The 16,418-nt window shown below is 34.6% G+C and overlaps 1 protein-coding gene across 23 annotated transcripts in view; it reads right to left on the bottom strand.

Annotated features, from left to right (window-relative positions):
• The window catches only part of Robo2 (roundabout guidance receptor 2), a 1,713,446-nt gene that overhangs the window by 1,324,001 nt on the left and 373,027 nt on the right, over positions 1–16,418 (bottom strand). For 20 of the 23 annotated variants that reach the window (XM_074072911.1, XM_074072898.1, XM_074072903.1 and 17 more), the window contains exon 1: positions 4,716–4,890. The exons of 2 other annotated variants lie outside the window; for them this stretch is intronic. Coding sequence is in view for 20 of the 21 variants with exons in the window: in XM_074072898.1 (XP_073928999.1) it covers positions 4,716–4,845 (130 nt within the window). In the remaining variant the exon portion in view is untranslated. Of the gene's footprint in view, positions 1–4,715; positions 5,892–16,418 lie in introns of those variants that run through there. One more of the 23 variants, XM_074072897.1, reaches the window with a different exon arrangement.

Below are 16,418 nucleotides of genomic sequence, written 5' to 3'. Positions count from 1 at the left end.
GAACTCTACATTTTTCATGAATATTCATACAGCTCAGTTTCCAGATTCATAATCTCACATTATAAATTTCTTTTGAACAACAATGTTCATTTCTTTTTTCCTAATTGCACTACTTCCTATGTAAATCTAACAGAATTTTCCAAATTTCATAATCCCTATGAATATGTTCCCAAATCTTATAACTAAAATGAAATTATAAAAGGTTTGGGATAAAAATGATTACAAATGATTTCCCAATATTTGAAAGGTAAGATTCTGCACATAGTTTCAAAGCAAGAAACTAATATTAAAAGTCAGACTATTTAATTAGCATTGTTTCATATTCTGTGCTTTGTTCATTCACCTAATATTTATTAGGCATTTACATTTGTTAACCGAAAGTCTCTTTCAATAACTTACAAAGTGGTAAGCAAGTAACATGTAGACACACATAACAACTAATCACTCTAAAAATTGACAAATGGTTTTCAATCAATAGTGCCATAATCCTTTAAAAGATAGACTACTATTTTCAGAATGAAATTGAGGGAAAATTGATCGGGAGACCAGCATTATTGTTGTTACAAAGTAGTAATCCAGAAAAAATGTCAAAGACAACATGATCCAATAATGCTTCTTGAAACCATGAAGTCTTAAGTTATTTCAGTGTTTGTAAAAGAGTAAGCCATCAGTAAAATGTTTAAATATTGTCAGTATAAATAGTGATTTCTTACCCATGAAAAATTATATGAGATGTTAGGTTATAAGAGGTATTTGCCAAAACAATGTAGAGTTTTCACTAGTTTATAAAACTAGGTAAAACACCAGAAGCAATAAAATAATAATGACTTTGTAGATAGTAGATGGCATCAAAGAATTATTTTTAAAATTTTTATATACCAGTAAATGCCTGATTAATTTTCAATTTGTTGGATGGGACTATGTAGATAATGACACTCACCAAATATCCTGTATTCATGCTTCAGTGCATGATGAACTGAAACAACTCAGTGCCATTGCACTTGCTCATAATAGATTCTAATCATTCACAAAGGAAAATTTAAGTATTAGAAAGGTCTTCTTTGTTTAACAAACACAGACATGAACAATGAGTTGCTGTAATTAATGAAAGGAAACAAGTAGAGGTAGGTGTGAGAAAATGTCCTGAATCATCAAGTTTTGATAACTTCCTACCTGTTTCCATAGTTTAACCCTTGCTTCATACCTAAAATGTCTGTAGGAACTCAACAGACACTTCCAGGAGTTTTAAATAGAATAAAGATCAAGTGTGCTATGTTTGGAGCCTAAGGAGAGTCAGGGTTACCCTCTCCTTAGTTTTATCAGCAGTTGCTCTGGTTGATCAGTGTCCACTTTGGACCAGGTGATCAAAATTTTGAATATCATGTTTGGTGTTAAGCTTACACACTTATATACTTATTTTTCTATTAATGGTAATTTACATCTAATTTGAACCTTTAACAGTACCTACAAATATTAAAACACAGCTTAAATGCTGATTGTTAGTAACAGAAGAATAGATTTTACTATATATATAGATGCATATATATGTAGATATGTTATGAATTCTATACTTCTATATTATGTATATATTGATTTTTTTGTTGTGGCACTTGGGTTTGAACTCTGGGCCTACACTGCAAGCCACTCCACCAGTCCTTTTTTGTGATGGGTTTTATCAAGATAAGGTCTCATGAATTATTTGCCTGGGCTGGCTTCAAACCATGATCATCCTGATCTCTGCCTCCTGAGTATCTAGGATTACAGGTGTGAGCCATCGACACCTGGCTAATATTCAATTTTTTGTATATATTAACTAGTTGCAATCTCAACTTGTCTGTAGAATTATGCTCTATTGGATGGAGCTGTTGATAACCTTGAGTCTTTCTTCCCAGTAGGGAAAACTGAATGCAAAATAATTAGGTTCTTTTATTTTAATGAATATGATGCCAGCAATGTAGTTAAGATTTCTGGTTAGTTTATCATCAATGCAAACTCTTATGATCACTTATATCATACTCTGAACTAATCAGATGAGACACCTGCCTTCCCTTAAGGAATTCATATAATGTGATTAAATAGAAAAGCATGTGCCTTGGGGAAAACTTGCTGGCCTACTAACCTATATTGAGAGTCATGCTCATTGACAAGCTTAAAAATGTCTTGGTAGCCAACAGACATCAGCATTTTTTCCAGAGGTTTAACAAGTCAGCCTGGCCACGTGCTATGTGTACCAATTCTCACAGGTCACAGCCACACACTGGTGTATGATGCTACCACTCCTTGGCCCTGCCCCAATAACCTCTCCTCTCAGGATGATGGTTCCTGTTAATACAACAAAAATGGAAACTGTCAGTGTGGGCAGGTTGCCATATGGAGGCTGACAGCTGCTCAATCAGATTAAGACAAATGCATACAAGCAATGTGAGTGTAAAAGTGGAAAAATCACTTCCGAAGAAAACTGTAGTTTTGCTATTGTCATTTTCCCCAGGATGTTTAGAGATAGCACATCAGTTTTTAAGATCATTCTGTAGGCAGATAACCTCAAAATTAGTGCTGATACAGTGCAAACCAAAAAATAGTAAAGTAACCCAATTTAAAATTTTGTTTTTTAAGCCTTGATCCTCTTTTCCTTTGGAAAAGAGAGTTTAAGAAGATTCATTCTTCTCCTACACCACCCCAAGTATACCACATCTCTGCTAGATACCTTACATAATAGTAAAAGACCCTCACTTTCTGAATAGAAAAATTGTCAAACTATGCTTTAAAAGACTGCATAACATGCCAAGAGAAGAGTAACAGAATTTTGCAACCCACTGAAAGATAACACACCACCATCAATAGACAAACTCATGAATAAATAAATATTTACAACATGTACATATGCATATCAAGGCAAGGAAACATTGCAGAACTCAGAATCTGTGGAACATATTTATGCAATGCATATATAGCGATAAACATAGTTACTAAAAAGGAAATAATTTTAAAGTACAGTCACCACATTTAAAGTTTTCTAGTAACTTGCCTGACCTTTCTAAAATACATGAGACTCTTTTAACAATAATTGAAATATGTTGCTATGATTGCCTATTGCTGAACTTGACTAAGTCATATCATCATACAGCAGAGCTAGCAAATTTCTAGCTGAGCTAGTTAGAGTCCATTGGAAAAGTAGTGATATGTTCAAAGACGAAACATTTCAGATCTGATTTACAAATGAAATTCCATGCATCTGTATCTGAAGCTGTGTGGAATGAATAAATGCCTAGGAACACATACAAGCATTTTGACTAGTTTACAACTTCTCAAAAAACTTGGAGCTATTTAATATTCTCACTGGCTTTCTGCTGAAGTTTAATAGGGAATTAAACTTTGACATGCTATAAGTACCCACTGTCTTTGAAAAATGTATATAAGACATACAACTTAACACTCCTGACATTCCCTGGAGTCAATAACACCATACATCTCTAAATCCCAAGCCACCAAAAAGCTGCCATGCAGGCCTACATAAATAACAGCTTGCAGTGAGCAAGAAAAAAAGTCCACCAATAACACCAGGCAATACAGTATGTGGTGATATAATTTACAAGGGCCAAGATCATTTGCCCTACTATTCCTCTGTGTGGATATGTACTGACTATCTAAGCTAAGTGCTGCTGGAACTTTATCCTAGAAGGTATATTAGGTAGAAGATTTGTAATGTCTTCAGTGCAACAAAAGGAGAAAGAAAGATCAACTTGAAGGGGCTTGAGTATTTAGAAAATCCTGCTGAGATGCTGTGATCAATTTTTAAAACTTCTTGTTAATGTTCATTCTTCACTTTAACCTCAGATCATAACTGACAGTAAAGCAAAGGTGGGGGAGACCAGAAAATATTTCTAGAGCTATAATAAAAAGAGTAGGCAAAAAAAAAAAAAGATGCTTCTGCAAAGCAAAATCCTCAGATATCTTTCATCAAGATTTTTCTTTAAATGTACACACTATCCAGAAAGAATCTCATAGGAAGGTGTCTCATTACTGCAGCATCATTTTGGCTCACTGCATTCACAGAACACATACCTTGATATAACTTGTGTTTAGTATAAACAAATGGCATTCAGGAGAAACAGAACCAACTGAAGTTTACAAAAAGGTGGGTTCAAAGTCTTAAAAATTCTTCCCCATCTTCATAATACTTTATCGAAACCAGAAGAAGATGGACTAAAATGCTCCAAAGTACTGAAAGGAGTATTTTCATTCAACAGATTTTTTTTTAATAAAGTTAACACAATTTATCTTTAGTAACACATCAACACTCCTAGAGTCAGCCAAAAAAATAGTATTGGTAACACTGCATCTCCTACATGATTCAGAGATCTAGCATCTTCAAAACCCACTTCTTTTTTAAAAACGCAGCTTCCTAAGGATAGCAGACATAGCCTTACACTAGAGCAGCATGCATCTGGCTTGAGCATCTCCCTGCTGGAAACAATCACTGTAATGCTTTGAAAGCTCAGCAACTCCCAAATTGCAAACACATATTTATATCAGTAATAGCAAAAAAGTCTTCTTCCTAGCCATCTACCACACAGATCCCTTTGCTTGAAATAGAAATCTGATTTTCAAGGGTTGCAGCTCTCCTACCCTTAGCTGTCCTCAAGTTACCATCAACTAGCCTTGCTAACTCTCTTTAGATGCATTTAGATCTTTAACATAAAACTTTCATCACTTACCTCCCTTCCAAGGTTTTCCTTTCCAGGGGGTACGGGTCAGCTTGCTCAGAGTTGGTCCAGAGAGGAAGAGCATCAAGACGAAGAGAAGTTCAAGCCTAGTAATTTTCCCCACTTTCTCTGATGATAACATCTCCACAAGTGAATTTCACAAAATTTCTCACATCCTCTTCCCTCCCTGTTATGCAAATAGCATTAATCATTGGAAAACCTGAGGTAGGTGTTGCTTTGCCATCTTTCCCAGCTGAAGGAGCAGCTCCCTGACGTAGCCCTGAGCCAAGCTACATTTCTCACGGATCCGGCTCCTGCTCCTCACTACGCAGGAGCTATAAAATATTTTCTGTTCTCCACTTTGCTATTCAGTGGGAATATATTCCTCAGCGTTCTTGGTGAGCTTGATTGAAAATGATAAAAACAGTAATGTCTGTGTCCAGCAGAAAAGAGAAAAGATGTCAGGACTGTGTGAAAAAGATGAGAAGCAGATGTACTGACAGCTTTCAGGCTGCCTGTGTGATCCTAATAGCCGTGCAACCAACCAAATTGCTCTTTTAAGAGTAATAAGGCTTCAATGAAAGCCGGTAGCAGAGCCACTTGGGTGGGTAGTACTGGGCTTGAAAATCACCCAGGCACCGCCACAGATAACGACTGCTTCAGTCCAGCTTCAGAATATGAAGGGCTGAGCAAAATATAGTATGCACAGTTAATCTATTGTGTGGATAGACGGGGATTCCAGCAATGTAGTACAGGCAGACTCAGAACTTCAAATGTATTTTATTTTTCCTTTACTTCACCTTGCAACATTAAAATGAGATTGCAACTGCACTAATTATTCATAAATGGGTCTGAAATATTTATTAGATGAACAATAATAAGTAGATAATTTTTCCCCCATAACAGTAAAAGAAGTTTCCAATAGTTACAGCTTTCTTCTGGATTAAACTCAGTTTTTTTTTTTTTTCTTTTTGGCATTCTTATGTCCTCCCAATGGATCCATCAGGAATATGAAAAACAAACTTTTGAAAATACTAAATAGACTCAATCAAGGGTGTACTAATCACATATTCAGGGATGCACATTTTTTGATTTGTGCACATCGCCATAGAAATACAAAAGTTAAATGTCTCAAGTCTTTTTCAATTATATTTATGAAAACATCAGTGGTCACAAGATGTGTTCCTAATTAACAATCAAGTACACAATTCTGCCTCTGGATGAAGGGAGGTGAGCAAAACCCTATCAAATATAAATAATTTGAATTAGCATGATCAAAATATTCTGGTAAATATTTAAAATCTGTCTGCATTTTAGTACTTTCCATATGGTCACTTATTTCCTTAATCAGTGAGCCACAATGCATGAATTATGCATTTATGTACTTTGAAGCAATCAATTCCAATACCATGATAACCAACAATTTTATGATATTGCCAGTTTCAAAATGGGATAAGTTGCCCTTTTCAAATCATATTCTTAGAAAGGTACTTTTAAAAAACTATGTTAACTTGTTGAAATAATCTATATATTAAATTTGAAAATACAGTCATTAAATTGTGATTTTCTATAAGTGTTTGTTAAAGATATTAATGAGACACAAAATATTTTCAGGCTGTGTTTAGTTTAGAAATAATAATCTTTTTATAACTTTTAATTTAAAAAACTTCTGACATATCTGAGAAAAGTTTGTATCATGCCCATTTTACAAAGAGTAAATTTTTTACTTATATTATTGTTGTACTGGGGGTTCATTGTAACATTTACAAAAGTCTTACAATATATCCTGTTTGAATTCACCCCCTCCATTATTCTCCTTTATCCCCCCCCATTCCTGGAATAGCTTAAAAATGTCTTATTTTTCCATTTTCATACATGAATACATGATATTTCACTACATTCAGCCTCCTTCCCACTTTCCTTATAGTGAATTTAAAATTTGTGTCTGTGCATATTTTAAAATGGTAAGTTTTAGAGATATGAAAGTTATAGAGTCAATGTAATGAAAGTACATTATTTTCATGTATGTGAAATCACAATAGAAACACTTTATACAATTTGTACATGCTAATAAAAGTGGTACATTTACATTTAATGCAGAATTTGATTTTCTCTTTACCAATAATTCCTCCCCTTGTTTACCTGATACCTTCCTCTCTCTTTAGATGCATAAAAAGAGAAACTGGTAGAATTAATTGTCAAACTCCCTCACCACCTCTTCCAAGGAAGACTCTAGACAGAGCAGGCTTAATAGGAAAAACATTCTTCCCTGCATGTGACATATAATTGGTCAAGTTGTCTCTGGAGAAATTTCATGTTTAGATTTTTAAAGACTGCTTTTTTTTTCAGTGACCCATGGTAAGCACCAGCCCATAGATATCTCTGGTGAAAATGTTGAATCAAATTGGAAAAACCAAACTACTGCAGCTCATTTGATTTTAGGCTGCCATTCTGTACAAGCTTCACAAACAAAGTAAAGAAGACAGGAAACTTCCCCTTATGCAAATGGATAGGAGTAGCAAATAGAATGGATGACAGTGAAGTTTGAAGGAAAAGTAAAAAATTGAGTAGAGACATAATTCCATGAGATATCTCTGCAATGGCATGAGTATAGAAATGCCTTCCTACCTGCATTAATATTAATAATAAATAGGCTAGCTTATTACAAATTCTGAGCATTTTGTATGTGATAACTCCTTTAATTCCTTACAACAACCCAGGGAAATAGGAATAATTATTATCACCATCAAATATCTTTAAACTAATAAATAGAGAACATAAGTCACTTATCCAAGGTCACAGAACTGATTTTGAACTTAGTTCTAAACCTTTCTATGGCTGCTACTAAACTTTTCTCTCTGTGCTCAATCTTTCTGACCTACTCACATGTCAGAAACATCTTTATAGAAAAGAGTGACAAATATAATAATGAAAACATACTCAATATGTTGTAGGTTTTATGTGCTTCACATATTTTAGATATTTCATCTTCACAACAACTTTGTGAGATGAGTCTGTTAGTATTCATACTTTACTGATGGTTACTTATCCAATGTCACAGAGTGAATAAATGGTAGCCCCTTGTATGGATTGAAATTTTATTACTCTACTTCTGTTTTCTAGAGTCTGAGTTTTGTTCTGGGAAGACAAGATAAGGTGTTAAGGAAGGCTGGACAGTAATAGAGTTGGGGAGGTGTTGGGGTAACTGTGACTTGGAACCTCCCATTGGTTGTTGGCAGCAGCAGGGAGTTCTGCAAAAGGACTAGAGATGGTACCAGTGAGAGAGGCTATCAGAAGAAACTTTTTCACCATCTGTTTGTTTTTAAAGGATAAGAGAGGAAAAACAAGGCCCCAGTATGACTGAATTTATAAAAAGTTACGATATAACATAATAAATGTTTTAATGCGGGTCATATAGAATTAAGTAGATTGCAGATGTTTTTCTAATATGTGGAAATTGAACCTAAAAGATAATATACATTGCATCTGCGTATGAAGATAGTATAACAAAATGTACAGTAAGCTGTTGAATAATAGGGGATCAGAGTGATTAAGAGTAAGTGATAGACATGGTTAATCTGATTAAAGCATGAAATTGTCATGTGTGTTACACCAAGGCAAACCCCCATTGAACAATCAATATGCACTTAAAAAATGAAGGACAGGAAGGTAAAACAGCTCCTTTCAAGAGGAGGGTACAACATGGAGGTGGAAGGGTAAATGGAGAGGGTGAGGGAGGGCAGATATGTTCTATGTACTTTGTATACATGTACAAAAATTAAACAATGAAACTTGAAATTGTTCTAAGAAGGAGAGTGAGTGAGAATGACTGAGAGGATGAATCTAATTAAGATACACTATAAGCATGTATGTCACAATGAATCCCCCTCACAACAATATAGGATACTAAAAATTAAAAAAAATGAAGACTGCAGGGATCTATAAAAGAGATACATATTAAAATAAAGTGTAGTGAAAGGAGAAAGTGTTGGTTCAGTTAGGATATTCATAACAGGGAATGTGGCCTTTTGACTAAGTATCAGAGGATGAATATTTATTTTATTACTAGATCAGGTTAGGCAAAAGGCACAGTATAAATTCACGCTGAGGGAACAGCATACTCATCGTCACAATGATGCAAAAAAGCCTAGATCCTTCCAGGAACTGCTGGAAAGGCACAGTACCTGGAATATTGAGCCTATGGGTGAATCAGCAAGGGCTAGATTGAAAATTTATAATACATTAACTACCACAAGTCTTAGACTACCCCCAATGATTATATGGTGGTCAGTCAGGAAAATTTCATGATCCAAAATGAGTTTTCAAAAGTATTGTTGTTTCAGCTGTATTTTTATAGAGAATGAAGTTGGAACCAGGAAAGAGAATTTTGAAATCATAGCAATATTCCAGGCAAGGGATATTTGAAAACTGAAACTGAAATGGTTAGAATAAGTAGGAAGAACTAATATGAAATAAATTTAAGATTTAGTGTGACCATTCATTAATAAACATTTAATAACTTCATACATAGGTCAGGCAAAATGCTAGGTATTCTAAGATTAATGAGACAAAGTCTCTGTTATCAGGATGTTTGTACTCTGGGGATGTAGGTTAGTGGTGGAGAGCTTGTCTAGCATGTGCAAGATCCTGGGTTTGATCATCCCCAGCACTGAAAAAAGAAAAAAAAATGTAAGAATGAATGGGACATTGCTTCTGTATTTAAATCTCTTCTTTACATATGTTTTATGGGCAGAGTCATGGTTCAAATGCTCAAGCACTTGGCTGGGAAGGATGTGTGGCTGAGCTTAATCCCCAGTACTACAACAAAAATGGCCTTTTAAGTTTGATTTTGCAGTCCTGCTAATAACTTCTCCATCTTTGGCACTATTAAATAAGATTAATAATTTTAACAATTGTATTCATTTTTTAGTATTTCTTTATCCTCATTTAAAGATGAAAATAATTGCTTTATTTAATTTTTTTTGGAAGAACTGGGGTTTGAGCTCAGGTCCTCATGGTTGCTAGACAGGCACTTTTAGCACTTGAGCCACATCACCAGCCCTAACAGTTATATTTATTTCTATTCTACTATTACAAGTTATTCTTATTATAGTCCTTAACATCTTAATGTTTATACACAGTAAATACAATCTTGGCTTTCATTAATTTTTTTATTAAGAGTATATGCTCACTAGTCTCTCATACAATGTAATAATGCCATAATGTGAGCTATAGTACTGTGTTTTTAATAATTTCAAATGTATATGACAAAACCTCAAACCTCCCCCCCCAAAAATACTAAGCTTTTGAAAAGAATTAGTTGAATTTTGTATCATTTTGTTGCACTCATTGATTATATTCACTTCATTAGATGTGGCTGAAGACTGAATCAATCCATTTTTCTGAAAGTTCTATGCAGTTGGTCATTTGGTAACTGGAGATTCAGAACTAGGGGCAATTTTACCCATCAAAAGACATTTGGCAATGTCTGGAGACTGCTTATCACAGTGGGGATTGGATGGCTGGGTGGATGGATTCTTTTGATGTGTGTAGTGGGTATAGGTCAGGTATACTGCTAAATGTCCTACAAAACACAAGACAGTCCTCACAACAAAGAATAATCTGGAAAAAAATACTCATAGTGCTGAGGCTGAGAAAATCTGAGATATCCTCAGCTTGTCTCATCACAAAATGATGATTCTTCTATCCATCAATTCAGGTACTATCAGAGCAAATACTCTTTGTGACAAAAGCTCACCGTATGACTACAGACCACTTATTACCAGTGTGCTTTCCAGCAGCAGCAATGCAAAATATCCTATTTATATTCTTTTGCTTCAAAGGAAACCTCTTATTTCTCCTATCGTAATTCACCCACAGAGAATCATTCCACTCCCTAAACACCTTACATCCAAAGAAGTGGTGGATTTTCTCGGCTTGAGTGCTGGAAGGGGTCCAGTGATGCATGTAGATATCAGTAAAAACCTTCTTTCTCCAGAAAATACTTAGTGTTCCTCCATTGTTCAAATATCAGAAAAATCATAAAGGCAAACTTAGCTTTGTAACTTTCCAATTACTTTCGCTTTTAATAATTTAACGATAATGTTTCTACTAACCATTGGCTGCATTATTGTTAACGTATTTTATAATACACTCCATTGACAAGCCATCAGAAAAAAACTTTAGCTGGAATTTAATCAAGGGTAAAATGGTAAATTAACCCTCACACTAAGTTGGTAACTCTTGAAAGACCATGGATCAATTCACTAATACATACAAACATATATACATAGTTGTCATTAATTGTCTTATTACCCCCAAACTCTTCAATATTCAATATTCACTCTGTAAGCCAAAATCCAGATTTGAATAATATGGCATATTAAAAACAAACTTTAATTCTTCACCTCTACCACATTTTCCTTAAACAGAATCAAGAAGACATTGATTATATCCTTTCTATCTCAGGCTACTGCAAGAATAAATCATTCCATAGGCTAAATTGCAGAAGCAGCCATTGATTTCTGCACAAGCTAAGTAACATGTGATATTTACTATATATATATGTGTATATAGTATATATGCATATTTTATTTCCAAAGTCAAATAGTTATGGGTACACATGAATCAAGTCAGATGTGTAATACACACATTTCTGTTATAGTATGGTTGAGAAATTAATTCCTGTTAATTGAAATATCTATTTAACACAAGGAAAAAAACTCATTTGTTTTCACTGTTACAGAAAACTTTTCAGAAACATTTTCATTCCCTTTTTTTTTTTTGCCAGTGATTTCTGTAGAGTGAACATCTCTGAATCCCTCTGATGATTTAAGACCCTGAAGCACCTGAGTATCGCTGAGCTGCACATCAGTTCGCATCCTATCAGCCAGAAGTTATAGAAGACAAGCAGGTGGGGCTGAATCTGTAGAGATCAGGGCCAGCTGCACTAGTTGAACTAACAAATGAGCTCCTAAGAGTGTATTACATTTTTATTACCATTTCCTTTGTATTAAAAAATTCAAGTAAAGGCTTATATATCTTAGTTGAGGGTTCTAGTTGATTGTGGTTTTGTTTCATATTATGATCTTAAAATAATCAACAGAGAAAGGCAGCTTGATATTTGCACCATATACGCTTATTTTGAAAAGTGATTCTAAATGTTGGGGAGTCCATGAGGTCACCTGGGAAATTTTAGGATTCCACTCAGTGGTTTTTATTCAATAATTTGTACTTAAAGCCAGAGTGCATGTATTTTGCAAAAAGTGTCTTCTGTACCCTGAAATACACTTCTACTCAGTATCTATCAAATGCACTAGAAGGAAAAGATTAAGCTAGGAGCTAGATGCTATAGAGAATCTAGTCCCTTATTTTTATATTCATATTGCTAGAAAAAAAATTAATGCAAGTTTAAGATTTTAAATGAATAAAACTTAATATATTTTTGGAGTCTGTGTGAAAAATTAAATTAATTTCAAGCTTATGTTAACACTTATTTGAACTAAGTAACAAATGATTACATGATTTCTCTGTAAAGAATGCAAAATATGTGCCATGGAGAAATATCCTACTGATTTTCTAGAAATTAAACCTTGGAATCTAGTTAAACATGCCTGAACCTATAAAAATATGCTTTTGGTCCAAGTCAGATATTTTCTTAGGCTTATGTAAAGTTCATTTAAAGGACAGTCTAGAAAGCTTGACATGGTCTATTGGTTATGCTACATTAATTACATAAATGATTCGTATCTATTGGAGATATCAATAGGGTGTTTGTTAAATAAACATTAATTCTTTTAAATGTTTATAATAAATATATGCAAATTTGGTGTATTCTTTCCCACAAGGATATAAAACCTAGGCAGTCTTTCTAGCCAAAGAGCAATGACACTAAATCAAAGTGTCTCAGAATCCCAGGAGGACGCTCATGGGGTATGTGTTAATATGTGGAGTTGAATCTGCTAGTGGTTCTCCCTTGAGTGTTCATAAAAGCCCTGGAGTACCATAATGTTGGCTCCATTTCCAGTTAAATGGTAAATCTTTAAAAAAAATGTCTATTTTAAGTGTTGAAGTACAATTGCTACACAGACAACTGCTTTAAAAAAAGCAAATGATAGTTTTCAGATCATTTAAAAAAAGAATATAAGAAATGTAAAACTGAACAATCCTGCAATGTCTTTAACTACTTTCTATGATTAATTCTTATTATCAATAAGGAATTTCTGTATGAATAGCTGTAGGTCTACCATATACCATACCATACATACCAGGTATTATGGTGTGTGTGTGTGTGTGTGTATCTATATATATATATACTCATATACCATTTGTATAGTATATGTATATATATACATATACATATATATCTTTATAGATATGTCAGATATATATATACTTATCAGATACATAAAAATCTCTGATATAGAGAAAAATACATATAAAAGCAGTATATTTTTCTCTCTCTATATATATACAAAATTAAGTTAAAATTAAGTTGTAATTATCATAGACAAAAAATAACAGTAGTATAAAATATAATCCATTTTTTTCTCTTGACTGAGTCTAGATAGAGACAATGAAGTTTTGGTTCACAAATTAAGAGACCTGGGCTATTTCCATTTTGTTTCTTTGCCAAAAATCATCTCCATTTCCAAAACAACTCAGCAACTGAGAGACCTTCCCTATACACAGCTATTATGTCAGCAGGAAAGAGGGTAAAGCAAAGAAAATAAAAACTAAAGACAGAGGTCAAGCAGCTTCCTCTTAGAAAGGTTCAGGGAAATTGCCATACATCACTTTTGCTTACAAACTATTGGCATATTTTTGTTACATTTCCCCAAACAAGCTACAATAAGAGCTGCAAAGTGAAGTCTTTATTCTGGGTAGCCATGTCCTCAGCTTAAATTCCAAGGTTCCATTTATTTGAGATGATAGGAGAATAGGCTTCTCAGGAAAATTAGCAGTCTCTGCTGTAGGATATCATGATAGAGAGATAGTTGATAGGTCTTCAAAAACAACTTTAGAAACTTTCATCTGCTATCACAGCAACTCTTAACACTTTAGGATTTGGAGAATCAGTTGTAATGAGATGAGTACGTAATAAAATTGTCTTAGTGTGTCATAGGCTCATAGAGTCTCAGTATTCAAATTGGGTTAAAAGATCACTCAATTTACAAAGCACAAAAGGCAAACATTCCTCAACATTGGTGTCCTAGATTTTGTAGAAATACTTTAAGTTCTAAAACTCTGTTTTTCATTTCTGTAAAGACCATACTGCATTGATCTGAAATTCTTTAGATGTTATTTCAAATAATTTATTTTAGTCCCACTCTTTAAGGTAATACTGAGCAAATATTTTCTTTCTTCAAAACAATTCCTTGAATACTATAAAAGAGCTGCTTTTCTCCTTTAGTCTCACCCCTAAAATCACCTTCAAGCTCAACAATCTGCTTTCCTTTGAGTTTCAGATTCATTATCATCTAAGTAACTTCCTTCCTCTGGATTTCTGGATGCTATTAAAGTTTTTGTTTTTTCTTTTAAGTCAATTTTAATGTCTGATTCAACAATATTTATTCATCCCAAAGCACAAGACTTCCTCTGTTTCTTCTTTCTTCATAATTCAACCTGAACTAAACACAGCAAAGATCTGGCAGCTGTTCACAAAACCCATCCCCTCCTTGTTTTCAGTACCCTTCCCTCCCATCTTGTCCTCATAGTGGTAGATGGAGACAATGTCATATGACAGACGTGTACCTTACAGTTACCTCTGTGGTTCAAAGTCCATTAAGTCTAATGATTTTGACGAGAAAAGAGTTGTCCGGTTTCATTATCTTTCCTGTTGAATGTCAATTTTACATGATCATAGAGACTATTGCTTAGCCTTTGAAACTTCCAAGAGGAGGCAATTTCTTTGCTTTTATATTGAACAATTTATTTTAAAACAATCTCAAACTGATATTTTAAATAATTATGTCTAATAGTGCAATTTATACACACACATTGATATATTATCATATATATGCATATGTGCATATATAAGCACTAATTCTTAAGTAGGAGAATTTGTTAATTAATCAAATAGCGTCCTATTAGTCAAGTCTCAGGTTAATTAATTCACTAGATGATGAGTGATATAAGTCCTGGTGCTTCCTTCCTAACTACTTACTATTCCATTCAGAAGACATTCTCAATATATCTAACAAGGAGCAGCCTCATTTCTGCTTCTGTGGAGGCTGAATATTAGCAGTACGTGTGATAACCATTTCTTGGAATAAAAAAATACTGAAGGTAATTTTTCTTTGACACAGGATTATTTAAAGTTCATGAGAATAGTGGGCACCACTTAGGATTGAAAAATGAATGATTTAAGGACAGTCACAGTCTGCCTTTGAAGGTGGAATGTATTTCTTATAAATAATACTACCTAAATATTCACAGAAGAAAAGTCCTTATCCCTGCAAATACTACATACCAATCGGATCCATTTGATGAAGTGAGTCACTAAAATGTTTCTTTTAGGTAAAATTTGCAGAAGAGAAAAGTCTGACCTTGTGTTGATAGCTCCATCTGTGCCTTTGGCTTAGTGTCTTTTATCAACACCCAGCTCCTTCAGGTGTAGGTGGTGAAGACATATCAAGACTACACAATGAATCGCAAATCTAGCTGACACCAGGCTTGTATCCACCTGCTTGTGCAACTTCTACACTTGGATGTAATGGCAAAGAGAATTTTAAAATAGCTTCCAAATCTTCACTCTTTCAGGCTCTGTCGCCCACAATGTTACTCTTGTGATTATGTTTTCTTTATTGCAAAAGGAAGATTTTCTGAGTGAAACTAATCTAACCATGTCAGATCTTTAAAAGAAGAAAGTTTTCATGGGCTGTCAACAAAACAGAAAGACAGATGAGGAAGCCAAAGGGACTGAAGCAAAGGAAGGATTGATGGAATATTACTGAATTTTAAGACAGAAGGATGGTGGTCATACATGTTCCCTGCTCCTTTCTGGCTTTCATAACTGGCATTCAAGATTCTCCTTTTCCTGCTCTGATTTCTTTGATCATTTTTCATGTCATTTATTAATTTTCAACATGCTATATACCTTGCTACCTTATTGGGCTTTGTATATATTTTCTTTCTTTCCCCAAATAGAATGAATGGTCCTTGAGAGTGGAGATTTTTGTTAGTTTTGCTCACAGATGCATATGCCTAACTATATATATATATATATATATATATATATCCAGCACTCAGAGAAAGAGCTCAGCAAATAGTGTTGTGGAAAGGAAGTGCAAACACTTTAAGGATACTGATTAAAGGAGAACACCACCTACCGGCTGGGCTCTAGTTTGCTCCAGGTAGAGGCATGATCAAGGGGTCACTACAGAAAGAGGATCCAAAATAGTGACTGGGACACAGATGCAGACTGAATGATCTCTGGGAATCAGGGACCTTGCTGAGATGCTGGAGACATGCTTAGCTGAAGTAAAGCACCAGGGAGAACAGAAACCTCCACACCCTGAACCCCTAGACCATGGAAGGCTTCTCCTCATGATACACTGAAAGAAAAAAAGAGCCACTGCCCATCCACCAGCCTGCCAGACCTTGGCCCCGCAGGCCCACTGGATCTCCTCCCACCAGCCCACTGGGCCTCCAGGATGCTGCCTGCCTGCCAGCCCACTGGCACACAGGCTGCTGCCTGTCATAGGAGGGCTCCAA

This window comes from Castor canadensis, chromosome 5 (assembly GCF_047511655.1).
Source record: "Castor canadensis chromosome 5, mCasCan1.hap1v2, whole genome shotgun sequence".
Taxonomy (NCBI): domain Eukaryota; kingdom Metazoa; phylum Chordata; class Mammalia; order Rodentia; family Castoridae; genus Castor; species Castor canadensis.
Note: the sequence above shows the minus strand (reverse complement) of the source record. Positions and strands in the feature narration are given on the sequence as shown.